A 26,272-nucleotide genomic window follows, 5' to 3' on the forward strand; every position below is an offset into this window, starting at 1 on the left:
GTTCGAAATCTAATCGCTTCTGAGTTATAAAAGGAGCAGATTAGACACAGAGATATGCAGACACAAGGGAAGACAGGTGCCATGTGATGATCATCTACAAGCTAAGGAACCAAGCAATGCTTGGGGCTACCTACCAACAAGGAAGGGCTGTCCATGGCCAAAGACCTGATTTGGGCTTTTAGCCTCCAACACTGTGAGACAATAATACATTTCTGTTCTTTAAAGCCACCCCCAGAGAGTTATCTCTGTTACAGAAACACTAGGAGACTAAGACAATATGGATGTCTCATCACTCACTTGAGATTTCCAAACTCTGCTATGATCAATCCTCCCATGAACAATCTGCTTCAGCCACTGACCTGAAGCTGCCCCAGTGCCCAGGGTCCAGTGGTCAGAGGCAGAAGTCCAGCTGAACTGTGGCCATGATCATGGGTGAGACCAAGCACGAAGGGTTGAGGTCTGCAGACTATGAAAGGCAGTGGGCTCACAGGTCCCTTTATTCCACAGGTATTTATTGAGCATTGGCTAGAGCCAAGCACTGTCCAAGGAGGCCAGGTGTGACACAGACAAGATCAGACATCCCACGGTACAGGGCCTAACACTCCATACAGGGCCTAACACTCAAGTCGTGGATGGGTTGGGGGGATGAGAAGGGGATGTGCAGGCTATAAGCATGAAAACAAACACAAAACATAATTTCAAGTAGTGGTAAGAGCCATGGATAAAATAAATTAGGGCAACAGAGTGAGGTGATGGGGAGAGGAAAAGGTGGACAATACACAGGCCAGGGACAGTCTTCATATATTCTGCTTATTTGAAGTCAGCTCTCAGGGTCTAAGGAAACCCTGGTGGCATAGTGGTTAAGAGTTAGTGTTGCTAATTAAAAGGTCGGCAGTTCAAATCCACCAGGTACTCCTTGGAAACCCTATGGGGTAGCTCTACTCTGTCCTATAGAGCTGCTATAAGTTGGAATCGACTCAACGGCAATGGGTATCTAAGGGTCAAGGTTTGTGCATCCCTGAACACTTCGTTAGAAAGGAAAGGTATGACTTTGATGACTAAGGCGCACTTGACCCAAGCCTCATGCAAAAGCTGGACAATGAAAAAGGATGACTGAAGAGAATTGATGCATTGGAATTATGGTGTTGGTGAAGAATATTGAATATACCATGGGAACTACCAGAAGAATGAACAAATCAGTAGTAGAAGGAATACAACCAGAATGCTCTGTAGAAGTAAGGATGACAAGACTTTGGCTCACTTCTTTGGACACATCACTGAGAAAGACCAACCACTAGAAAAGACATCATGTTTGGTAAAGTAGAGGGTCATCGAAAATGAGGAAAACTCTCCTTGAGATGGATTGATGCAATAGCTGCAATAATGGACTCCAGCATACCAACAATCACGAAAATGGTGCAGGACCGGGCGATGTTTGGTTCTGTTGTACGTGGGGTCACCATGAGTCAGAGCCAACCTAAAGGTTCCTAAAGATAACGACAATGGCATTTCAGGGGGTGAACTGTGAGGGGCAGGACTGAGCACTGAAGCCTCTGACCTGGCGGTAAACCAGACCTTGGATACGTAGTTGGGCTTTTTGGAGGCTGCTCTGCCATGTGTGGGACTTTCCTTCATGCCCAGATGAAAAGTTACTTTATTGCACATGGCCAGCTCTGTGGAGTCTCTTTGAGATCCTTTCCTGTGGGCAAGAAGAGAGAAGGGATGGTGCCTGCAGTCAGGTCCTCTCCAGGACGCGCAGTTAGCACTGGGATGAGCCGGGGACAGAAATCACTCCCCCCGCCACCTGCCATCTTCCTGCGCGTCCCTCAGTTGAGTATTTTACCTGTGAAACTCCAAAGTTCCATTTTCATTGGTGGACAGCATGACCTTGAGGTGGGAGAGGGTGGCCAATGCAATGAGTTGGTGCATGTTTAAGCCCCTCAAGGCCAAAGCTGGGGGTCGAAGTTGGGTCATCTTGGTGTAGGGAAGAAGAGTCCAGACCCTCAAGAGGGTTGAACCTTTTCTGGGGCTTCCTGAAAGAAGCGGCTCTGAGGAGGCCATATGAGGCCAGCTGCCATGAGTTCATTCTGACTCATGGCAACCACATGTGTGCAGAATAGAACTGCACTCCATACAGTTTTCGGTGGCTGATTTTTCAGAAGTAGATCACCAGGCCTTTCTTCCAAGGCATCCCTGGGTAGATTTGGACCGCCAACCTTCTGATTAGTAGTCAAGTTCTTAACTGTTTGTGCCACCCAGGTACAAGGAGGCCTCAGTGGGTCCCAGCGGGCTGACAAGAGCTAAAAGCCAGGAAGGGATGGCTTGGGCCTTGAGCGCAGTCCCTAGGCTTGATCATCTTGTCTCAGCCCCAAATCGCAGGCCAGTTTCTCCTCCTGCCCAGCCTCGCTGCCTGCACATACCCATCGTCCACCCCAGAACCTGCATGCCCACCAAGCGGGACAGAAACCAAATGGTGCTGGACCCACTGAGTGACTCTACCCTGATTTTGGGAAACCCAGATACAAACTCCAAGCTTGCTTTCTTCTGAAGCATCTTCAAACCAATTTACAAGCCCTACAAAAATAGGCGCAGCAGGAGTGTGAGCCAGCACGGAGCCTCTGCTTCCTGTCGTGGGGTGGGACCCGTCTGTCCACCATCAGATATCGTGAGGCAGCTACGGGCAGCCCCATGCTTGGATCTTCCCTCCTGGACCATTGCCCATGGCCTGAGATGTCCCACTGCATCTCAGGGGTGAGCTGTGGGCTACCACAGCTGCTTCTTTGCCACTTCCGTCTGTGCAAAGAATGTGAGGCCCACGGCAGTGGAGAGAGACAGGGAAGCCAGTACCTAGAACATACGTGACTACACTGAGGTTCTTGTAGCACCATTCACAATAGCCGAAGGTGGAAACAGCCTTCATGTCCATCAACAGATGAATGGATGTGCAAAATGTGGCCTATCCATACCACGGAAGACCATTCATCCATAAAGAGCGATGAAGTTCTGGTATGTGCTACCGCGTGGGTGAACCTTGAAAACATCATGCTGAGTGAAATAAGTCAGACACAAAAGGACAAATATTGTGTGACACAACCTTAGTTGAAATATCTAGACTAGGCAAATACACACAGACCAAAGCTGATTAGTGGCCACCAGGGGCTGAAGGGGCGGGAATGGGGAGCTTAAGGTGTACGGACTTTCTGTTTTGGGTGATGAAAAAGTTTTGGAAATGGATGGTGGCCATGCTTGTAAAACATGGTGAATGTAACTAATGTATTTAAAAAGGGTTCGAATGGCAAACATTTTGTTATATAAATTTTACCACAATAAAATTTTAAAAGAGGAAAAGAGTACTATGTAGGAGAAAGTGCAGTGCCTAGATTTCTGGTCCCCGTTCGGTATGTTCTCTCTTTAGATTTCATGACCACCCTCCTCACTCACTCCTCATACACCCCAAATGTCCTCGGAAGGGACAGGCTGGCTCCGCGAGCCTCAAGGTGCATGCAGACAGCTAGTTGTTTTTGTTGTACTGTTGAAGCGATTCCAACTCACGGCAACGCCATGTACGCAGAGTAGAACAGTTCTATAGGGTTTTCAAGGCTGTGACTCTTTGGAATCAGGTTGCCAGGCCTGTCTTCAGAGTCACCTCTGGATGGGTTCGAACCACCAGCCTTTCAACTAGCTGTCAAGGGCTTAAATGTTTGCACCACTCTGGGATTTCAAGGGCACCTAGACCTTCAGTATAGGCCCTCTCTCTGAGCCCTGCTTTTCGACCCTGGGTCCTTTGTCTGCACTGTCCTTGCTCCTGGGACGCTGTGCCCACCTGACTGCCTCTGCAACGCCCGCTCCTCCTGGAGCCCAGTGCTGCCCATCCTGTGCGCCTTCCCAGTACCCGCAAGGCTGGGGGGTTTGTTTCAGGGCCCCAGAGTTGATTTGTGTCTGGCCTAGAGGGTGGGGTGGCATCTCTTTGCAGCCTACCAAGCTCCATGCATGGCACAGAGAAGGCGTTCTCTGTGGTTATCTGGGTTAATACAGTTAGATGTTGGAGACTGATTTCTCTGCTTCCCGTAAACCCATGCAGGGCTGTTTGGTGGGAAGATTCACAGCACAATGTCAACTGTGACTTTCTCCAAGGAGCCAGATGTGGGCCTTATTTTCCTATATGCGTATCTTTATTTTCATTTTTTTTTTGGCACATTGATCACTTGCTACTGTGTGTATAAAAAGAAAAAACATAAAGCCCTAATAGGAAAAAGACGTGAATGCTGCAGAGCTATGTAGACATATAGCTATGACTCTATGGTATGATATTAAGTGAAAAAAAAAATTGAGTGCAAAATCATATATTTTTCACAGCTACAAGCAGAGCAATGATAAAGCTTAGAAAAGCTATAACATCCACATATCAGGGTTTCAGAGTAAAAAGCTTTATTTTTGCACTTGTTGATAGCACGTCTTATTATATCAGAATGCCCTTCGAGAAGAATCTTGAAGGTAGCTGGAAAAGCAGACCTGAGTGAGACCAGCTTCCTTCCTCCAGCCCTCCTGGCAGAGCCTGCAAAGGAGGCAGCATCCCTCCCCAGGGGGCCTCCAACAGGGGATGAGGAAGATGGTAAGAGATGCAGGTAACCCTCCCCCTGGGGGTCCTTGGGTGGGGTCCAGTACCGTCCCCTCCAGGCCTGGAGGCAGGTTAGATGGAGAGATGAAAGAGCCCCTCACTCAGGTTTCTCACCGCTGAGCAGGGCTTCACACCGACAGACTGAGGGACCACGAGCTGTAGGAGGGATGCCGTTGGGACCCAGGGCATGCCAACTACACACGTGTGAATCCACCACATGAACACACACACAATACACAGCCATAGAAACACACATGCTACATGGACACATGCAACCACAGACACAAACACACAGACTCACACATACTACACACTTCACGCAAGTGTGAACCTACCACACACATGCACACACATGCCATGGTCATGGAAACACAACATAAAACCACAGACACACACACACAGACTCACCCTTCCCCACACTTGCTAACACCCAGCAGACAGGGCCACACACCATGGGAATCGGGAAGGGAGATAACTCTTAGGACCATTTATCTGGAAGGCCAGGGGAGGCTCTGGTGAGGGGCCAGCTGGACCTCCAGAATAGGGACCACGTGGTCCTGAGGGGGAGGAGGTCGTGGGGGACAGGAGCAGCACCCAGGGCCAGGGAGGGCTGGCCTCTTCCCGTCCCTCCTGAGACCTGGGGGAAAGGCCCTGAGGGGGCGAGGCGGAGTGGAGGAATCTTTTCCTGTAGAAAATTGGTACGAGGGCCTGAGTGGAAGTGGCCACCCGAGGCTTCGCAGGGCTCAGGGCCCACCTGCCAGGTGGGGTCGCAGGAGTGGGTTGGTGAGTGTGGCTGGGGGTGCGACATGGGGAGTGGGGCCTGAGAGAGACACCCTTGGGCCCCGGAATCCGGCAAGGGGGCAAGGCTGGGTGGGCCGCCGGCGCCACTTTCCCACTTCCCCCTGCGACTGCAGTCCCCTGGCCGTAAATCTCTCTGTTCAAATCACCTGCTTTCTCACTGACCCCACCAGACTCTTGGCCTGGGGGCGTACCCCTGGAGGGCGCGGCTGACACTTCCCGGAGTAAGCTTCACCCGCTGCGTGTCCCAGACTTCGCTCGGACTTCGACCTTCCCAGCCGCCTCAGACAGCCCTGTCCCGGAACCCGGGCGCCGCCGGCCACGCGAGCCGAGAACACCCGGGGCTGCAACCCGGGATCGCTAGGACCCGGGGGAGCTGCCCGCCCCCGCCTGGACAGGCTGGTTACTTGGTGCCAGGTGCGCCCCAGGGGTTCGCCAGATCCGCCCCGCCCTGCTAGCGCCCGGACCCCCGCGGGGTCGGCCTCTGCCCCCCGGCCCACCGCCCCGCCCACCGCTGGGCCCCGCGTGCGGCCGGGTCCCTGCGCCCCGAGCCCGTCGCCGGCTCAGCCGGGTCACTCGCCCATCGCCCCGCCCCCCGTCCCGGTCAGCCCGGCGCCCCCGCTCGTCGCCCCGCCCCCGCCCCGCCCCTGCCCGCCTCTGTCCGCCCCCGGCGGCTGCTGCCCGGAGCTCGGCGGGCCGAGCGGGCGCACCGCGGCGCAAAGCTAGCATCCCGCGGCGCAGACGGTCAGACCCGCGGAGCATGGCGCCGAGGTGCGGCCGCGCGGGGCCCCGGGCAGGAGGGCGGGCGAGGTGGCGGGCGTTCGTGCGACACCCTGACCTATGGCCTCTCGCTCGCAGGTGGCCCCGGCCGCGGCAGCGGCGGCTCCTGGACGTGCTGACCCCCCTGCTCCTGCTGCTCGGAGCGCGCGCGGCCTCGGCGGAGCCAGGTAAAATTCCGGGTCCGCGTCTGATAGGGACGCGCAAGGTTACCGGCGTTCGAGTCCCCTTCGCGCTCTCGCTGCCCTTTGTGCAGGTCCTCGTCCGTCCCCAGTGGGGGCCCCCCCACCGCGCCCACCCTCGGGCTTCGGTCCCTGGAGGCAACGGCGACCCCCAGAACCTGGCGACCACGAGCTGCCCACGCGCGCGCAGGTGGCCGCGGGCTGCGGCTGGGAGGGTGCGGGAACTGGGCAGGAGGCAGGCGGGGGCGGCCGCGGGCAGCGCCGGGCTGGGAGGACACAGCAGGCCGCCGCGTGCCCCTAGCCCAGCCGTCGCGCCCTGCAGCCCCATTCATTCTTCGGCGGGGGTTCTGCGGGGATCGGGGGACTCGCGCCACTACCGCGCGCCGCTGGGGGCCAAGTGCGGGCTGAGACGGGTGGAGCGGGGGAATGCGAGGTCGTCCCGTGTCGCAGAGCCCTGGCGTGATAACTTCAGCGACCTGCGGGGAGGTTGGTGCGCTCCGCCCATGGACAGCGAGGTCTCAGGGCTGTGTGGTCGTAGTCGTAGTGGGGTCTGCTCCACGCGAGGCATCAGCTGCCCACCCGCGCGCGGGCCTGTGTCGCCGTCGCTTGCCCAGCGTTCGTCCCCAGCTCCCTGCCTGAGCGTTCCGCCCTGCACCCAACGCCGCAGTCCCAGCGGGTCCCCGGAGTGACCCCGACCGGGTCGTGCAAGTCTCCCAGTAAGGCGGTGAGTGTCCAACCTGGGAGGCCAACGCTGCATGTTTCCCAGGGCCCGGCTCCCTCGTCGCCAGTCCGGCCAGCCTTTGTGCGGCTGCCAGGCTTACGCCGCCGATCGACAAGCGACAAGCGGCTCTTCTGGAGAACAATGCTCAGGACTCCGCTGTCGCGGGACCAGCCGCTCTTCTGGCGTGGATCGCCAAGTTGGAGAGCAGGGACGCTTTGAATGGGGCGCTGCCCAGGGCTCCCTTTTAAACTTTCTTTGGCATGAGCTTCTGTGAACCCCTTTCCCAACCACGCGGCGGCGGGTCTTCTTCCTTCCCAGCAAGCCCAACAAAGGCCCCGCGAGGAGGAGGTGACCCCTGGGAGGGTGGGTGCCAGACCCTGTGGGGAGCCTCTCCACCAAAGAGACCTGGCCAGTGATCCCAGGTAAAAATAGACTCCAGATGAGGTCCTTGTATCCCAGAGGACCACGGAAGGTGGCCCTCTCCTGGGGGTTGGGGGGACACACCTACTTACCATACCTGGTGGTGGGAAGATAAAGGGCGGGGAGTCAACCCTAGAGAGAAATAATAATAACTTGTTTCATTGTTTCAGAGCTCAGCTGCCAGGTTAAATATCAGCATAGACTTTTAAAAAAGTAACCACCTCACAAACAAATCTGCTGACAAATACCTCTGTTCCTGAAGCAGCGGGTAATCCCTCACCTGTTTGCTGGCCAGATTAACCAGTAAACACAGTATGCATCGGTTTACAGTAAACAGGATACACAGGGGCATAACTGTGCACACTTAACTAATCAACGCACAATTTCACGTGGGTTTCACCACGTCTTCGATGTTGCAAAAAACAGGTGAAATTGTACATTACAGGTTAGTAAGTAAGCACAATTAAGCTCATGCATACCTTGCTAATTGGGTAATCTGTCCCTGCCTATTTGTGTTATCTGTGGAGGGTGAGACAATGCAACCCAAGAGATTCCTTTAGGGAGATGCTTGTCCTCAGGCCCTGTGGTCACGTGGTCACGTGGTGCTGCTTTCTGACCACTGGGGCCTCTACCGTGGTGACGTGCCCGCAGGCCCCGCTTTGGCCTTTGCTGCTAGTGCAGGGATTTGTGAATGTGGCGCCTCGTTGATAATCACAGAATGGAGAAGAGTAGAGACACTGTCCTGCCCAGCCCCAGCTGAAGGAACTTCGCTAGCAAGATAGAGGCATTAAAGGCCGATGCTTTCTTAGAGTAGAAAACTAACCATCAACACTGTAACGTCTGTGAGCTTTGGTAGGAGAGAGCTTGAGAACTAAGCAGAGGGGAGTTAAAGTTAATAACGACTTGGCGGGGAGCGTTACTGCTCACAAAGCCTTGTGCCAGTCCTTTATCTCGTCCCAGCAGCTCCAGCAGCTGCTGCTTCGAGTTTGCCCTCTGGGACAGGAAGGCCCCTTCCCAGGGGTCTGGAGTGGAATGTGGCTGCTTCCCGGTGGCAGGAGATAGAAGCAGGAAGCTGGCTCTGCTGGGGGCGGGGAAGGGAGGCTTGTGTGCACTGCCCACCCCCACCCAGCCCTCATCCCACCCCCACCCCACCCCACCCCACCCCCACCCAGCCCTCATCCCACCCCCACCCTACCCCACCCCCACCCAGCCCTCATCCCACCCCCACCCCACCCCACCCCCACCCAGCCCTCATCCAACTGCCACCCCACCCCACCCCCACACTGGTGTGGGGCAGGGACAGGCTCTGGCTCCTAGCCCTCTCCCAGGGTGAACCCCAGCCCTGAGTGCCTGCTGTGGGAGCCACTCATTCCCCTGCCCCTCCAAGTCCCGTTGAAACAGGAGGAGAGGAGCTGGTGTGTGTGAACTCTGGACTTAGCGGTGGCTTGTCAAAGGCAGCGATTTGTTCTAGAAACTTTGAAAAATTACTCTTGGGAATCAAAGGTATGAGGCCCGTTTTGCTGACTTGCGCGTTTTTTTCTGACTAGAAACCATGCACTTTTCATGTCTACACTGCATCAGCACCACCCCAGTCTCGGTGGAGTCGACCCCTACTTATGATGACCCCATGTGTGTCAGAGTAGAACTGTGCTCCACAGGGTTTTCAATGGCTGCTTTCTTGGAAGTACATTGCCAGGCCTTTCTTCCCAGGTACCTGTGGGTGGACTAGAACCCCCAACCTTTTGGTTAGCAGCCAAGCGCTTAACTGTTTGCATTTGTATCACCCAGGGCTTTATACTTCACTGGCCTAAAAAAACTTTTAAAAAGTTGTTTTAGGGACTGGTCCATGGGAGTTTGATGCTTTGAGTGGCTGTATGCATTTACCCATAAGCAGAAGCTTGGAGCCACAGCTGAACAAACTGTACTCTTGATGAAGAGGTGTGTCTGCAGGCAAAAGCGGTGTCGGCAGGTGGGACAGTTTCACCCTGGGCAGAGCACATTGCCTACACCGGCCTCACTGGCTGGTGTGGCTGAACTCACCTGAGACCTGGGGCTAGAGTCACTCCAGTGGCCTCCTCCATCTTTTGGCCTCGCCCAGGTGACTGGTTTCCTTGGCCATTGCACAGGTGACTGTGAGATCTGCCCATGGATTGGTTACAAAAAGGCGCTTCCTAGCAGCATGTACTGCTGTTGTCCGTACCAGGGCCAAAATGCACAGGACCCTCAGGACAGCACCACTACCCTGTGCACCAGGCTCCCCAATAAATGTGAGGACAGGCCCCATGCTGTTGTGGCCAGCAGCCACACGGTGCACACCATGCCGTGTCTCTGTGGGTTTCTGGAGCGTGGGGGTGACTGGGTGGTGGAGCCAGCCAGGATTGGAACTCAGGCCTGTCTTCTTCCACTTGCTTTGTGCTCCGTGCCCAGGGCAGCAGAAGCTGGCAAGGGACCTCATGATTCTTGGTGCTCCCAGCAGGTGAGTCCCGGTGGTGCCTGCCCAGCCCAGGACCCCAGGAATTCTCCTGCTAACCCTGCACAAGGAGCCCTTGAGGTTGAGCCTTCCCTGTGAGCAGAGACAGCTTGGAACCTCTCTATCCTATTTGCCAAAGTATGAATATGAGTTAGGTGACCTCGCAGGCCAACATGCCCTTCTGTGCACTGTGGGCAGGAGGCCATAACAAGTTCACAGCATCCCTCACAGGGCCACACGGAGACCAGCTCATGGGCCATGGAAGGCCACCTTCTCCTTCCGCAAGGCCCAGTGTTCTGTCTGGCTTGTCAAGTGTGCTAGCTTCAGGCCTTCCATCTGTAAAGTTGGGATCACAATCCTCCCTGGCTTCATGGGGAGCTTGGGACTGGGACTCACATTCAAGGCCTGTGGGTGTGCCTAATGCCATTAAGGCATTTGGGCATGTGAGGTGGCCTTTTTCTCTCTAGGTGGACTCACTCCACCTGGGGCGAGAAAGCAGGAGTGATGTGGGCCTCTATTGCCCTCTGTGTGCAAGCTCCCCTGAAAACCCTCCCAGATACCCTCAACCGCACTTGGGTTTGGCCTGGTCCCTATGCTGTCCTTCATTTTTGCCTTGGATTTTGTGTCCTCTCTTGGACAGTGATTTACCTGTTGCTGTATAGTTGATTCCAACTCATAGTGACACTATAGGACAGAGGGTTTCCAAGGCTGTAATCGTTACAGAAGCAGACTGCCACATCTTTCTCCCATGGAGTGGCTGCTGGGCTCAAACTACTGACCTTTCAGTTAGCAGCCGAGTGCTTAACCGCTGCCCCACTGATGCTTCCCTTCAATCTTTATCTCGAGGAAAAGAAAGTAAACTGGTGGCATAACTGACGTGCAGGAACACTCTTGTTTTGATGTCATGTCATCCTTGAGGATTGTGAGGACCCAGCAGAAGACTTTGCTCAGCCAGCTGGTCGACGGCGGGAAGGCTGCAAACCCCGCCTATGGCGGCTGAGCTGTCTTCTGAGTCAGTGACATGGCACCACCATGGGGCTCAGGACCCGCTGTTCCCCAGCCATGTGGAATGCAAGGTATCACCCTGAGTTCCTCCTCTCCTCGTGGAAGTTTATACGTTCCCCTGTTCTAATTGTCAGTAGACCTGTAGAAGGGTCTGTGAGTCAGCATGTGAATGTCGTGGCTGAGGGGAAGGACCGGGTCTGGTGGGCACTGCCCTTGGCAAGGCTGGAAACCTTGTCTTGTCTGCACACCAGGCTCTGCCCCACCCACCCCAGGAGGACTCAGCGTGTATCCTGCCGCTTTTCCACCAGGCTTTGCTGTCTGTCCAGCATCCATGCAGACTCTAGGGGTCTCAGGGCTCTTGGCTGCCCACAGCTTGAGGCCAAGCCGCTGCCTCTTACCACCAAAGGGGGCTCATGGTCCCTCAGTGGGCCTGCAGGGGCTGGATTTGATTAGATGTAGCCAAGACCCCCTAGGCCCCAAGTGTCTGTGGGTGTCTGTGGGGTATTCAGGCCATTTAAGTAACATTAGACTCTAAGCTGGTGGGAAAGATCTCTCCTAGAAGATGCTACTCTTTCTAAGCACAAGCTACTGCTCATGCTTACCCACTAGGAGTCTTCAGGGTTCAAGTGCAGGGGCCTCGTAAGATAGTTTTGGATTTCAGCAAAACTTGTTTTTCAGGGCTTGCCTGCTTTCCTTTAAAAGAAAGAGTAGAGGGGGAAAGTCCTGGGCAGGGAAATCCTAGAAGGAGTGTAACTAATATGCCTTCAGAGTACAGATGGAAGATGCTGGAGAGGCGGGAGCCCGTGGGCACCAGGAGCAAGGTGAGGAGAGCCCTGCCTCACCACCACTGTTTCACTTTAAAAAATAGATACACACATGTGCACACACATGAATGCACTTGCATGCATGTAAATGTATATGCCCATATGTAAATGCACACATAAGCACATGTGCACACATGTACACACATAAACACAAACACTCACACACATAAACATACATGCACACATGTAAACATAGATGCACAGCGCATGCATAAATGGATACACATGTAAACACATGCATGCACCTAAGTGTATATACACACATAAACTGGACACAGGCACACACGAACACATGAACACATGCGCATCCACGTGCGTACACATACACAATATTATGCATGTGCACATGAGCACACACAGACACATGGATATCCAGTGCAGACACATGTGCACAAGGCATACACATAAATGTGCACACGTACACACACACTCACTTTCTCTTGGCCAAAGTGCCTAGTTTCTCTCTTTATCAGATTGTTGGAAAGGCTTGGTCCTCTGGGCCAGCGGGGGAGCTGAGGGGTCCTGTGTGGGTCGTCTGGCCTCTTTGTCCCTGGTGTGGGTGATGGCACTGCCTAGAGAAGCAGTTCAAGGACAGATTGCAGGGCTTGGGCTGGGGGGCTGCAGCTCCGAATGTAGCTTGGAGGGAGGGACCTCCACAATGCCCCCGCTGCTTGGCTGGCTGTCCAGGGCTGCCTCTCCTTAAGAAGGTGCTGTCCTCGCCCACATCCCCGGAGGGTGCTCTGTCGGGCTGACCATGCTGCCCAGGCTTGGGGCATGATGGGCCCCTCAGAGGGCCTGGTGGTGGAGTACACATTGGGGACTGTCTAGCCCCACCCTCACACTCTCCAGACAAGGACTAGGGCCCGCAGAGGCTGAGGGGCCTCGCAGCTGGTGGGTAACAGCAGAGGCAAACCCCAGCTCTTCTGAGCCTACCTGCAGCGAGCTTCTTCCTCTCTCTGAGGGCTGCTGGGGAGGGACGCATCTGCGGGGGTTGCAGCCTCTGTGACTGGGGGTTGACTGCCCACCCAGCACTCAGGTCAGGTAGGGAGGCTGCTGTCCACATGGCCTCATCCACACCCCAGGGCACATGCGAGTCTGCAGCCGACTTCGGCCCTGGTTGAGAAGGGGCCACCTGCACTGGGTACCTGGCTCTCTGTTACCTGTCAGAGAACAAGATAAAGTGCTCTGTAAGGACGCCTCTTTCCCCTGGATGATAAACCTGCCTAGGCACGAACATACGATGCTCCAGCATCAGTCAGGCAGAAGGGGGATGTCACATTTCCTCAAACTTGAAGCAGTCGGTGTTGGGGAGAGGTAAAATTTTAGGAGATATCTGCTTGGCTTGCTTACAAGATGATTAAATTTGATGTATTCTGAAACACAGCAGCTCAGAAAGAGAATAGAGACAGTTGGGGGAGGGTCTGAGCTGGGCAGGCCCATGGCCCTGCCCACCTGGGCAGGTCACTTGGCTTTTCTGTACCCCATAGCCCTCTTGGCCCTGATAGTTTGAGGTCTGGGGCTAGTCCTTTGCCTTTGGGCTCCTACCTTGGAGTGATCAGGCCACTGAGCCCTCCTTTCCCACCAGTCTTGGAAGAAGCCAGCACCAGGGTGGGCAGCACAGGACTGGACCTTCCCAAGGCAGCAGAGTGCGAGAGGCAGGCTTTGCCCTCTGCATCCAGTCCCTGAATGTAGACGCTGCTCTACAGCTGGTGGCTGTCACCTGCCTCCAATTCCCTCTCCTTACCTGGGGTAGGAATATCTCCAATCTCCTGGGCTGTTGTGAGGAGCATATGGCGCTTCACATGCAGTGTGTTTTTACAACATACACTGTATCTCCACACCATACATTGTATCATCTTTATACAACGTGTCTCTGCATCATACATTGTATCTTTATGCCATATGTTGTATCTTCACACCATACAGTGTATCTTTACAACATACACTGTATCTTCATACCATACATTGTATCTTTATACCATACATTGTATCTTCTCATTATACACTATATTCTTATACCAAGCGTTTTTACCTTCACACTATACATTGTATCTTTACAACTTGTGTTGTACTTTCACACCATACTTGGATCTTTACATCATACAAGGTGTCTTCACTGTATGATTTATTTTTACATCATACAGTATATCTTCATATCATATACACTGTATCTTTATGCCATGTATTGTATCTTAGCACTGTACATTATATTACATCTAGAAGATGAGAAATTCCTTGCGGGCAGGGAGCTTTGCCTGTTTTGTTCCTAGCCCTGCCAGCAGGTGGATGAGGAGTGGCACCGGCTGACCAGTGGGGACAACTTTCAGACTGGTGGGCTGTGGCTGCTGCAGAACTGTCAGAAGGAGCTTTTGATCACAGATGCGCTGAGTCACGTTGAAATAAGAGGCTGCAGGGCAAAGCATCTGTGTTCCCTGCCATGTCTGCAGGAATCTGGTTTCCCTCCCCAGCTCCTCTAACGCAAACAAGCCTGAGCCTGGCCGGCCTGCCTGTCTTCAGTGAGGGATGCAGAAAAGAGAGCCTGCTGGCAGAGCCATATGTCCCTCTGAATTTCATTCCAGCAGACGGTGTCACAGCCTCTGGCTGTCCTCTGGGTTCTTCCTACCATGGGGGTGAGGTCTTATGATAAGGTAGGACAGGGCAGGGGTACCAGTGCTGGGCTGGGTTAACTGATGGGGCCCTTGGCCACCACTTGGCTTCTGAAAGACCAGGAGACTATGTGAGGTTTGCTGGCCAGTGGATAAAGATTGACTTCTATAGAGTGTTCCCTTGGAAAGGACACCAGACCAGGGCCAAAGGTCTGGAGATGGGCTGGCAAGAGGTTGGGACAGGGGTTGTGTGACAAGGAGCTTAGTGATGGGTTATAGTGGCAGAACCTGAATTCAAGCTCTGTGGATACCATGTGCCTTTTTGTTGTTGTTTTTCTGAAGTCCTCATTTTTACCTTTTTTGTTCCATTCAATTGAATGAATTCAAAATGACACCCGGTTCAGCCCCTCACCTTGATTCTTTAGGATGGCACTAAGTTCCCACACCTGGGCCTCCTCTGTCTGCAAAGGACCTGCTAGCACAGGCTGTTCACAGGGAAGACATGAGACATCTTTCTGTTTGGGGATGACCTGAACTGATACGTAAGAAGGGATGGGGAGAGCCTGCCCGGGCCTCAGGACTTGGCCTGCCAGTGGTTTAACCCGCGTCTTGGTGCCAAACAGAGTGAGCTGCTCATGCCCTGGGAACAGGAAGGGGCTCGATTCAGCCACTCAAGTGGCCACAGCTCTGCAGGGATCTGGATTCAGAAGTTTCCATGACTGCTCTTATGTGTTTCCATCTAGGGAATCAGGTAACTTGACTTGGTGAGGAATCCCTGACTCATGTGGACACTGCTTTGACGTTTGGGTGAGATGGGTTCCACCTGTGCCTCATGCTATCGGTGACAGGGGCGTGAGTGTAGTGGGTACGATCCAGGAGCCTCAGCAGGCCAGCTGGCAGAGATGCTGAGGACTCAGCGCACTCCTAGACCTGATGCAGGGGAGGCCTGCGAAGTAAGGGGTCATCTGAGGTGGCCCTGCCTTCCCCTGGTGTCTTAGGCTGGATTCTCTAGAGAAACAAAACCAGTAAAGTGTGTAAATACATATACAGAGAGATTTATATCAAGGAAATGGCTCATGCAGTTGTAGAGGCTGGCAAGTCCCACGTCCCTGGGTCAGCTCCATGGCAGCCAACAAGAAGATTCCATGAGTCTGTCTGGAGACTCCTGGAAAAGCTGGGGCTGTGTTCTCTGCGGACAAGTGAGCTCTCTTGTGAATACACACATTCCTGGATTTGCGGCCTCATCTTTTTGTAAGCCTTAGTCTTACCTGTGTGACTCCGTCTGAAGAGAAATTCAAAGGAAGGCTCTTGGCTTCCTTTTTTCTCATTCACTTCAGCCTTCCAGCCAGAGAGAAGGACAGCTGCTTTATTCAACCTTTCCCTGCTAGCATGCTGGACCCCTCACCGGGCCCCAATCCAGGCTCCCTCACCAGCCCCTCTGTCCTAAGTGCTATGGAAGACGGTGCCCTGCAGCAGTGCAGACACTGCCCCTGAGGGGCCACAGGCTCATCATCAGAAGCCTCCCCTGTACAGGTGACCTATGGGGCTTTAAAGGCAGTTCTCCTGGGAATGGAGGGTGAAGAGGCTATCAGTGGGGCTGGTGGAGGCCTGCTGCTTCTAAACGCCATTTCAGCTAACAGGCCCAGAGCTATCTGGGCAGCCGGTGCCTCTGCCTCCTAGGGATGCTCACATCAGACGCTGACGCTCCACACCCTGGGCTCTTGGCCCCTCCAGGCCCTCGGCCCTGAGGGGAAGAAAGCCCTTCTTGAGCCCAAAGCACCCCAGGACTCCGGCCCCGTGCGGCCTCACGTTCCCGGCTGTCAGTCTTCTCTCACCTCTCGTCACGGCAACCCTGGTCTCCCTGCCTCGTGTGTGTCCGTGCCTCTGGTGGCTCCTGGGGTCCCCGCATCTCGGCCCCGGCTCCTCGGTGATGCTGTGGGGGCAAGTCTTGCCCTGGGTCCCTGATGTCCTCCCTGTTTCCTGGGTGCCCCCAGAAGACACAGGCCAGTCAGAACTTGGCCCGCTCAGGTTGTCACTCATAAATTCATATTACAATGTAATTAAGAATGCCACTGGAGTTCGGGACTGGAAAGAAAAACCTCCCCTCCCCAGGCAGCCTTTCCTGTTATTGTAGGGACAACCTAACGTTTCAGACCCGAGCCACCTCCTTGCTGGTTTCAACCCCTACTGTGTACAGGCCCCTTGGGAAGCATACCCACTGACACACATCCCAGCCACCCTCTGAGGGCTCAGAGGTCAGGCTAACGTTTTAGACTCCTACATCCCTGTGTTTAAAAAACGAGATAAAAATCCCTCACGTATATTTCAACTCCCAATGGCATGTGTGGTAGGCCAAATAGTGTCCCCCCCCGACCCCCATAAGATGCTCATGTCCTAACCCCCGGAACCTGTGAATATGTGACCGTATATGGCAAAAAGGACTTCGCAGATAGAATTACTTGAAGGACTTTGAGGGTTTGTCGTGGGTTATCCAGGTGGGCCCAGTGTGATCTGGCCGGAGAGGCAGTGTCAGAGAAGGAAATGAAGACAGAAGCAGAGAGAGAGACTGGAAGGTGCTTGCCTCCTGGCTGCCAAGATGGAGGAAGGCCAGGAGCCAAGGAGTGTGGCAGCCTCTAGACCCTGGAAAAGGCCAGAAGACCAGTGGATTCTCCCCTAGAGCTTCCAGAAGGAACCAACCCTGTCAACACCTTGATCTGAGGCCTTTCCAAAACTGTGAGAGAATAAATTTGTGTTGTTTTAAGCCACTAAATTTGTGGTACCTTCTTGCAGTTGCCGTAGGAAAGAAATGAACACAGCATATAATTAGGTAACTGAAAGGGGTAGAATTAGTAACTGCGAGGACTGAAAGAGACTGTGAAAGAAAGGCTTGTCCTTTGCGATGGCTTCTGGCGTCGATGTGAGAGCTAGTGCTTGTAACCACTGAAATTTGTGGATGTTCTCTGGTGTACGAAGTGTGTAAATATTGGGAAGTATCTAATTGGTCGTTGTTAGTTGCCCCTGAGTCAGCTCTGGCTCATGGCGACCCCACGTGCAACAAGACAGAGCACCGCCCAGTCCTGCGCCATCTTCGCGATCACTGATATGCCCAAGCCCAGCGCCGCTGCTGTGTGTATTCTGAGTGCCTCAGGGAGCGCATCTCCCAGCACTGTGTTGGACGGCATTCTGCTGTGGTCCATGGGCTTCTCGTTGGCCGATTTTTGGATGTAGATCACCAGGCCTTTCTTCCTAGTCTTAGTCTTCAAACTCCACTGAAACCCATCCACCAGGGGTGACGCTGCTGGTATTTGTCACACTGGTGGCGTAGTTCCCAGCATTGTAGCAATATACAAGCCACCAGCGTGACAAACTGACATACGAGGGATACCGTTCTCTTTTTTAGGGGACTGTCACCTTTCTCTTTTTTAGGGGAACAATTTCAGTTTCTTAATGTGCTTTTTTCTTTGGTGCCCTGGTGGCTAAGAAATTAAGAGCTCTGCTGCTAACCAAAAGGTTGGCAGTTCAAATCTACCAGCCGCTCCTTGGAAATGATGTGGGACAGTTCGACTCTGTTCTGTAGGGTAGCTATGAGTTGGAATTGATTCGATGGTAATGGGTCCTTTTTCTAATGTGCTTTAATAAAAGACTTTTTTGAGTGATGAGAATTTTCTGTTTTTTTATGCCTGGTCACTGTTCAGAGATTGTGTGTTTTGGGGAATCTCCTTTCAAAAGTGCCACTAAATTCCAACAAGCCTGTAAGACCCCAATCAGTTTTTCTAGCCTGTTTTCCTCTTGGGAAACCCTTGGGAACTCTATGGGGCTGTTCTATTCTGTCCTATCGGGTCGCTATGAGTAGGAATCGACTCAACGGCACTGGGTTTGGTTTTTTTGGTTTGAGTCTTGAGTTTAGAAACAACCACTCGGTTTAGGAAGTGGGGAGTCTGGGAAATGGGGAGTCGGGGATCTGAGAAGATTCCCTAGACAAGAGGGCCTCCCGCCTGTGCTTCTCCTTTGCTCCATTGGACAGGGACTGTTTTCCTAATTAGGGAGGCACAGCTGCCTCCTTATATTTCAGCTGATATGCCTGTCACCAAGCATGTTGTCACCTGAGCTTGGAAGCATTCCATTCTGACTTCTCCTGGGCTTTTAAATTTCCCCGCCATTGGCCCTCACCAGGCCCCTCAACAATGAGGGAAGAACCTGTGGGCTGGGCCTAGTGGCAGACCCCCCGCCCCCCCAACAAGCCCCTAGAGCAGCTGAGCAGGTCTCCACTCAGGCCCTCTCCCCACAGGACCCCGAGCTGATGGCCAGGCCCCCTTCCCAGGAGCCTGGGGCCCCTCATTTGGTCCTGAGTGCGGCTTGGTCTCTTATAGAAGGGAGAGGCCTGAGCCTTGGGTGCAGGGGAGTTTGGGGAATGTCGCCCATCCATGCACCTGGGGCTGGGAGGTGCCTCCTTTCAGACCTTGGACTTTTAGAATGATGCCTCTCCCCACCCCCCCAGCCCCCGATTCTTATAAAATAGTGGCACATCATGGAGCTGCTGGTATTCGTCTCTCGGTCTGTTTTCTCTTTTAATCTGCAAGTCTGGGATCAGTGTCCTCTCTCTGCTGGCAGCTGCTCAAGCCCCACAGGTGGGTGGAAGAGCCTTACCTGGGCGGTGGGGCAGGCAGGGTGGGAGGGGCCTCTCCCCTGGTGCACAGTGGGGAGTGGTCCTCCCTGCCTCTGAACCCTGGCTAGCGGGCCACACAGGAGTGCAGTCCAGCTGGGGAGCAAAAGAGACCCCGTCAACTCCCCCCCCAGGCAGGGACCCTCAGAAAACGCTTCAGAACAGAGGGCTTCCTGTAAAGGAAGGAGTAGGCCAGCTGGGCCCGCCCTTCTCTTTCTTACATGAAGCCGGGATAGAATCTTCCTTTCAAGGAGAAGGACCTCCAGCTCATGTAAATATAAATAAACAAAATCGTGTTTATCTGGTGTCTGCCTTGAAGCATTCCCCTCAGCCTACCCTCCCCTCGCTTTTGGGGAGTAGTTTCTGGGATACTCTGGCAACTGGAGCTGCAGTCCGGAGGGAGACCCCAGCCCAGGTCTCACCTGTGGCCCTTGCCCCCTGTCGGGTGTATATAAAACCCCTCGATTCCCATTCCCCTTTGTGGCTTGTGCCCTGCACCCCCATGGCCCAGGGACAGAGCCCCTCAGCAGGTGCAACATCTACAGCCAGCTACTCTGTCTGACCACCCGTAATCTAAAGCTCTGTCCCCATGGGCCCCACTGCCCAGCACCTGACTCCTCCATCACCACAGGTCCTGGCCCTCAAGCTGCCTGGATGTTTAGCCCTGGGGGCTCAAGCCCCAGGGCAGATGCCTGCGGCCACATGTGTGTCCCTGCCATGGCATGGCTGGGGACGTCCCTGCTCATTCTTCCCCCACCTTGCCTCTGTAGCCTTGGGGTCCCACCAGGGCCTCATTACTGGCTTCCCTGTGCCAACCACTGCCCTAGGCCCCTGTATCTCCCCACACCCTGATCCATGCCAGCAGCCTCCAGCCATTTTCCATGCAGCAGCTGGCATTGGGTCACCCTTTTCCCTTGAGCAGAGCATAAACCAGGTGATTTATCTGCACTTTGGCCCATACCCACCCCCATCTCAGTGAAGACAGGCTGTTGGGGTAGGGGAGGGGTGCTGGCACTGTGATCCCATGACCCAGAGAGTGCAGGTGTCTGAATCCAGCGGGATCCCACAACTGAGATGGTGACATGCTGCCTCATTGTGCTGGGTGTTCTGGAATGTTCCGCACTGCTCTCCTGTCAGCACTGACAGGCGATGGCATTTGCCTGTTGCTCCCAGAGAAGGGTACTGGCTGTCATCACAGCTGGGGTGACGAGAAAACTGTCACAATAGGGGCTGTGGCCACCCTGGTTGCTCATAGTTTCTCAAGTGTCAGTTTGGGGCTGTGTCCTGGCCCCTGGCCCTCAGACCTCTCGGGAAGCCTGGGTGGTTTCATGCCTGAGTTGCCTGCACTGGAATCGGGGTGGGGGGGTGCCTTCTGAGGGACACTTGACCCACTCACTGCTGGTTCTGCTCTCCCAGGCCCCCTACTCCCAAACATGGGCCACCCCCCTGTGGGTTCCTGAGGGGTAGCTGGCCTCCTTTGCCTCCCCTGCCCTAATCCAAGCCTCCAGCAGGTGGGAAATGCCTCTTCAGTCTGTCAGGTTCTCGCCTGTGCTGTCATGTCCTCGTCCTAGTCCCTGGGACCTGTGAGTAGGATCTTATACGGCAAAAGGGACTTCACAGATGTGATTAAATTAAGGGTCTGGAGATGAGATCCTCCTGAATTATCTCTATGGGCCCCAAGCCCACACAAGAGCCTTGAGAGCAGAAACAGGGAAAAAAGGAGAAGGCCGTTGTTACCTGATTAGGGTCCGTGCCCTGGAGCAGTCAAGGCAGTGAAACGTACTCCAAGTCAGAAAGAGAGAGACAGTTTATTCAGGAGATGTGTACATCACCGGAAACCGACAGAAACACAGACTATCTCTGTGGAGTCTCCAAGAGGAATTTTACATTAGAGTTTATACAGAATTTTTACAAGGGTTAGAAGTATCTTTGTAGTCTGCAAATGGCCTGGCCTGAGGAGTTATTCATTACAAGATAGTGACAAAAGGCTCTTTATCAGACTAAAGAGATACAGGCTGGACATCTCCTTATCAAGCTAAAGATATACTTATCAGACACCTGGGCTCTAATTTTCCTGTGGAAGGGAGCATGTAAGTCCCAGGTGGTCAGACTGAACAAAACAAAGTTATTTGCATCCGATTAAAACAAAGAACAAAGTCATTAGAATCAGGTCAAAACAAAGTCATTAACAAAGGTATGCAAAGGAGGAGGCAGGCAGAAGAAGGAGAAAAGCTTATAGTTCCATCAGGGCATTAGTTATGTCAAGCTTTCAGTCTCCCATTTTGAAAAAGGAGAAAACATGCTGGGGAGCGTTAGGGTCACACCGTGTGACCGCAGAGATTGGAGTGTTGCGGCCACAAGCCAAGAACAACTGGGGGCACCGGGAGCTAGAAGAGGTGTGAAGGGATCCTCCTCTAGGACCTTTGGAGAGAGCACGGCCCTGCCCACACCTTGACTCGAACTGCTGGCATCCAGAGCTGTGCGAGACTAAATGTCTGTGGTTTTGCACCCCTGGCTTGTGGTAACTTGTCACAGCAGCCTGAGGACACTCATACATATTCCTTTATCTCAGCTATACCCTAAGCTCGCCTTCCAAAAAGGCTGCTACAGAGGGCCTGGGGCAGGGATACTCCCCAGAGCCCTCACTGGGGCTCCTCATCAGAAAAGGGGTTGGGGACCATCTTGTCATATTATAAAATTTTCATAGTTTTCCAAATAATTTCATTTTTCGAATCACCTAGTCAAACATGAATGCATAGTTGGTATTTGAAAACCCAACGATACAGAGCTACATGGAATAAAATGTAAAACTGCCCCTCCCCCTCTCCCCACAGCTGCCCTCCCAGAGGTCACCCCTGGGAAAGTTCTTAGGACCTCCCCCTCTCCCTGATTTACAACGAGGGTAATTTGATCTGCACTCCAAGTTCACTTCTGCTACACAGCCTGGTGGGTGCAGCCAGGGAGGTCTGACTGTAAAGCCGAAAGTTGTTTTGATCTTCTGTGAGTGCAAAGAAGCATTTAAAATGAGCTCTGGACACTGGGCATAAAATAGCACAATCCATACCAGGCCATGCTCTCGTGACAGGTTTGGGGTCCAAGAGGTACCCCTCTGTGGTGGGACAGGCGTGCATAAGGCCAGCCTGTGCTTTCCCTGCATGCCTGGTGGAGGCGCTTCATATTCTGGGCCCACATTGTGCACAGTGATGCTCGCTGGTGTCCCCTGCCATCCCCTGCCTGAGCATCTTAGGGACAAGCCTGGCCCTGGCCAGTTTCTCAGGCCTCAGTGGTGCGAGGTGCAGCCATGGTCACATCTGGAGGACTTGGCCTTGGCACTGTGACTCTGTTTCGTGGGTACCCCACACCTGGTGGCCCTCACCCTGTGGGATCTGTTGCAGAGCTGGGCAGCATCTGCTTCCCTGGCCCAGCCCTATCCTACGCCGCCAGCCTGGCAGATCAGGGGCTCACACAGAGTTAATGAAAGCCTGGCCGTGTGTCCAGGGCCACAGGAGGCAGCGGTCCGGACCTCTCTCGTCACTAATTGGAGACGGACGTCCCTTGGATGAAAGCCCCTTTGTCCTCAGCCCAGGCGACCCCGACTGGCGGCCCTGGCAGCACAATCTCACACACCATCCTCCAGGGACAGGTACTTAACGGGCCTTTGGCCGCAGGAATGTCCCCACGAGGCACCACGAACAGCTTCCCCTCATCTGTGCCATTAGCTGGTAACGTTTGGCCCAGTTGTGTCAGAACCCAGGCAAGGCTGTGCTGTCTAGACAGGAGCCCAGCCCAGCTGAATCTCCTCCTTGGCTGTATCCTGGCAAAGGAATTAGTGCTTACTTGGGTTGGGTGAAAACCCTGGTGGCGTAGTGGTTAAGTGCTATGACTGCTAACCAAGAGGTCAGCAGTTCGAATCCACCAGGCGCTCCTTGGAAACTCTGTGGGGCAGTTCTGCTTTGTCCTATAGGGTCGCTATGAGTCGGAATTGACTCGATGGCAGTGGGTTTGGTTTTTTTTTTTTTGGTTGGGGTTGGGGGATGGCCTCCATGAGGCTTAAGCGAGAGTGCTGCCCTAACCTTGCTGTTGGGGACTCTCTGGGGCCAGTGGTGGAGCTGGGAAGAGCAGATCCTGGAGAAACCCAATGTCCTCGGGCCAGGAGGGAGAACCAGAGAGCAGGGCAGGACTCCCTGAATGCAGAAGGCTCGGGCACCCTGGTACCTAGGGCTGTGGATGGGAGCGGGGAGGCAGTGCTGTGGGGAGCCCCTGCCTGGCTTCTCCCTGGCTCGGGTCCATCTATCCCAGCACCAGATGCTGGGCTTTTACCTGAAAGGATCTGTAGGCATGGCTGATGATGGCTTCTTATCCACTCCTCCTTCCCTCAGCTGGAAGAGTCTGACCTTCCCCAAGCTCCGTTGGGTCTCCATGGGTCACCGATGGAGTCCACGCTGGTTCCTACCTACACTGTGTTAGGACAGTTGGTGTCTGGCTGTGTCTGCTCTGCCCTCCCTAGGCTCCTTGAGGACAGACAGATAAATGGGCGGATAGCTCTTGTTGAGACTGGACTTTGCCTGCTACACGTTGTCATTGTTAGTTGCCATCAAGTAGGCTCCCACTCATGGTGACCCCATGTACAACAGAATGAAATGTTGCCTGGTCCTGCGCCATCTTCACTATCGTGGGTTTGTTTGAGTCCATTGTTGAGGCTATTCTGCCAATCCTTTTCCTGGGGGATCTCACTGAGGGCTTCCCTCATTTCCTCTGACCCCCTGATTGGCCTTTCCTGGTGACACATCCAAAGCAAATAAGCCGAATTCTTCCCATCCTCGCTTCTAGTGAGCATCCTGGTGTTATTCTTTCTAAGACTGATTCGTTCCCTTTTCTGGCAGGGACAGCGCCACCATTTGAATGCATTAATTTTTCTCTGGTCTTCCTTTTTCATTGTCCACCTTTCACATGCATATGAGGTGATTGAAAAGACCATGGCTAGGCACAGCCACCATAGTCATCAAAGAACATCCTTTGCTTTTTAACACTTTAAAGAGGTCTTTTGCAGCAGATTTGTCCAACACAATATGTTGTTTGATTTCTTGACCGCTGCTTCCATGGGTGTTGATTGTTGAGCCACATTGAATGACGTTGTTGACACTTCAGCCCTCTGCGTAGGTGCTCCTTTGCCCTTGAGCTGCAGGTTCTGATTTTTCCATCACGCACTGTTCACTTAGTGCTCCCTGCCAAGGCCCCACTGCTGAAGTTTATGGGCACTGATGGAGGAGCTTACTGAAGCAGCATGTCTCCCCATTTCGAGCTCTGTGCAGTGAGTCCAAGGATGTAATAACCACAGCTGGATGTGAGAGCAGAACTGCTGAGCCACGTGTATGGTTGGCAGGGATGAGCGACTGCGTCTCGGGAATTAGTTGTGTTGGAAAGGAGAGGAAAGAAGTGGGTGGAGGAAGGTCTGCGTTAGGACAGCAAAGCTGCAATAACAAATGAGCCTGGACGTGTTGGTAGCGTAGCAGAGCTTATGCTTAGTACTTGCTCATGCGTAGTTGGACACGCAGTGTGGCCGGGACCCTCCTGCATCCCATGACCTGGGAATCCAGGCTCTGTCCACCTCGTGGCACCACTCTCTCCACACGTGGCTTCCGTGGTCTCTTGGGGTCCTGACCCAGCCTGGGGAAGCTGGGAGGTGCCAGAATGCTGGTTGAGCACGCTCATCTCTGCTCCGCCTCCTCCCCATGCAGTTGGTGGCCTCCCTTCCTGACTGTGGGGCTCGAGCCCATCACCCTCGGTCTGCCACGTCCCAAAGCCTCCTACCTGTTAAGGAGAGAATAATTCACAATTAGCAAATTTGAAAACAGCTCAAAATGAAAGCCTGGATTCTCTTCTATGTAGTTTATTATACTATCAATTTTATTAGAAAACGTGTGTCTTGATTCTTTTCATCATCCATTTCTTAAATTGGTCAATTCTCTGATCCCCTTCTCCGATTTTACCCAGAGACTGGAAGCGGGTGGGCGGGGGGGGGGGAGGCAGGGAGGCTGCGTCTTTGCTGTGCAGTTGCCATGGACGAAGCCATATCATGTTAAGGTCAGTGCATGTGTGTCCCGGTCCTCCTTTGATGGCCGAGCTAGGAGGGCCGATAAGATCTTTCTGGCACCCAGAGGTGTGAGAACCTGTGTTTATGGGAATGGAAGACCACAAAATGTACCCACGTAAATGTCCTTTATGGGCTTTGGAAGAGCCGCCCTGGTCCTCCTCACGGGTGACAATGCCTTCAACACATCTAAGCAGTTGTGACTATTAGCTATGTAAGGGCTTGCTCCCCTCCACGGGCTCTTGCTCTCATAGTTGGTGAGGGTCCCTGCCCCACGCCCACCCCAACACACACACACACACAGACTCTCACACTCACACACTGTCATTCTTACCCATGTTCACAAACTTACACAGTCATTTACTCACTCAGACACATGCACTCATACTCTTTCACACATACTCACACTCACTCACACAGTCACACATGCTCACACACAGGTTCACAGTGAGGTTCTGACTTGGTACAACCTGAGCCCTGGAATTGGCTCAGAGATGGATGAGAGCCTCACGTCCTCTCAGCCTCAGGCCTCCCCTCCCCCTCAGTTGACTCCTGTTACCTGTCAGCCTGTACCACAGCCCCTCTCCCTGGGTGAGTGTGGCAGACCCTCTCTTCAGCTCCCCCCAGGGCCTCCCCTGCCGTCCCTGAAAACCCTGTTTTTGGCTAGGTCCCAGGGCCCAGGCCCCTCTTAGGAGCTCAGATGGGGACCCCTCAAATGGTCACTGATCTGACCTTGCTGGGAGGAAGAGCCTGCTGGCCCCTCGTAGCCCACCTTCACCTGCTCTCTGATGTCTCTCCCTGGGGAGGCCAAGGCCAGGGCACTGAGGGAGCCAATGTATGGCCACCTCTCCCTAGACCATCTACGATGTTTGAAGGGGTCCCAACCTTTCCCACCTGGACCTCCACGTGCTGCTTCTTGGCCGGGAGCCCTCCCCACTCTCATCTGCCCCACCTGAGGGTGCCAGCCCCTGGTGGCTCCTTTCCTCACCATGGTGCTTGTGCAGAGCCTGCCAGCCCGCCACCCCTCTACCCCTGAGATGCCTCACCTCCTAGGCAGGAACTGACCTGGTGCCTATATTGTGCCGGCACCAGCTGGT

General features: G+C 53.9%; 1 protein-coding gene across 1 annotated transcript in view; it reads left to right on the forward strand.

Annotated features, from left to right (window-relative positions):
* Positions 1 to 6,074: 6,074 nt before the first annotated feature.
* Positions 6,075 to 26,272, forward strand: part of COL18A1 (collagen type XVIII alpha 1 chain) — a 136,871-nt gene continuing 116,673 nt past the window's right edge. The window contains exons 1-2 of the mRNA XM_049875048.1: positions 6,075 to 6,187; positions 6,275 to 6,363. Of these exons, the coding sequence (XP_049731005.1) occupies positions 6,177 to 6,187; positions 6,275 to 6,363 (100 nt within the window). The 5' untranslated portion in view covers positions 6,075 to 6,176. The remainder of the gene's footprint in view (positions 6,188 to 6,274; positions 6,364 to 26,272) is intronic.

Source organism: Elephas maximus, chromosome 2 (genome assembly GCF_024166365.1).
Source record: "Elephas maximus indicus isolate mEleMax1 chromosome 2, mEleMax1 primary haplotype, whole genome shotgun sequence".
NCBI classification, from domain to species: domain Eukaryota; kingdom Metazoa; phylum Chordata; class Mammalia; order Proboscidea; family Elephantidae; genus Elephas; species Elephas maximus.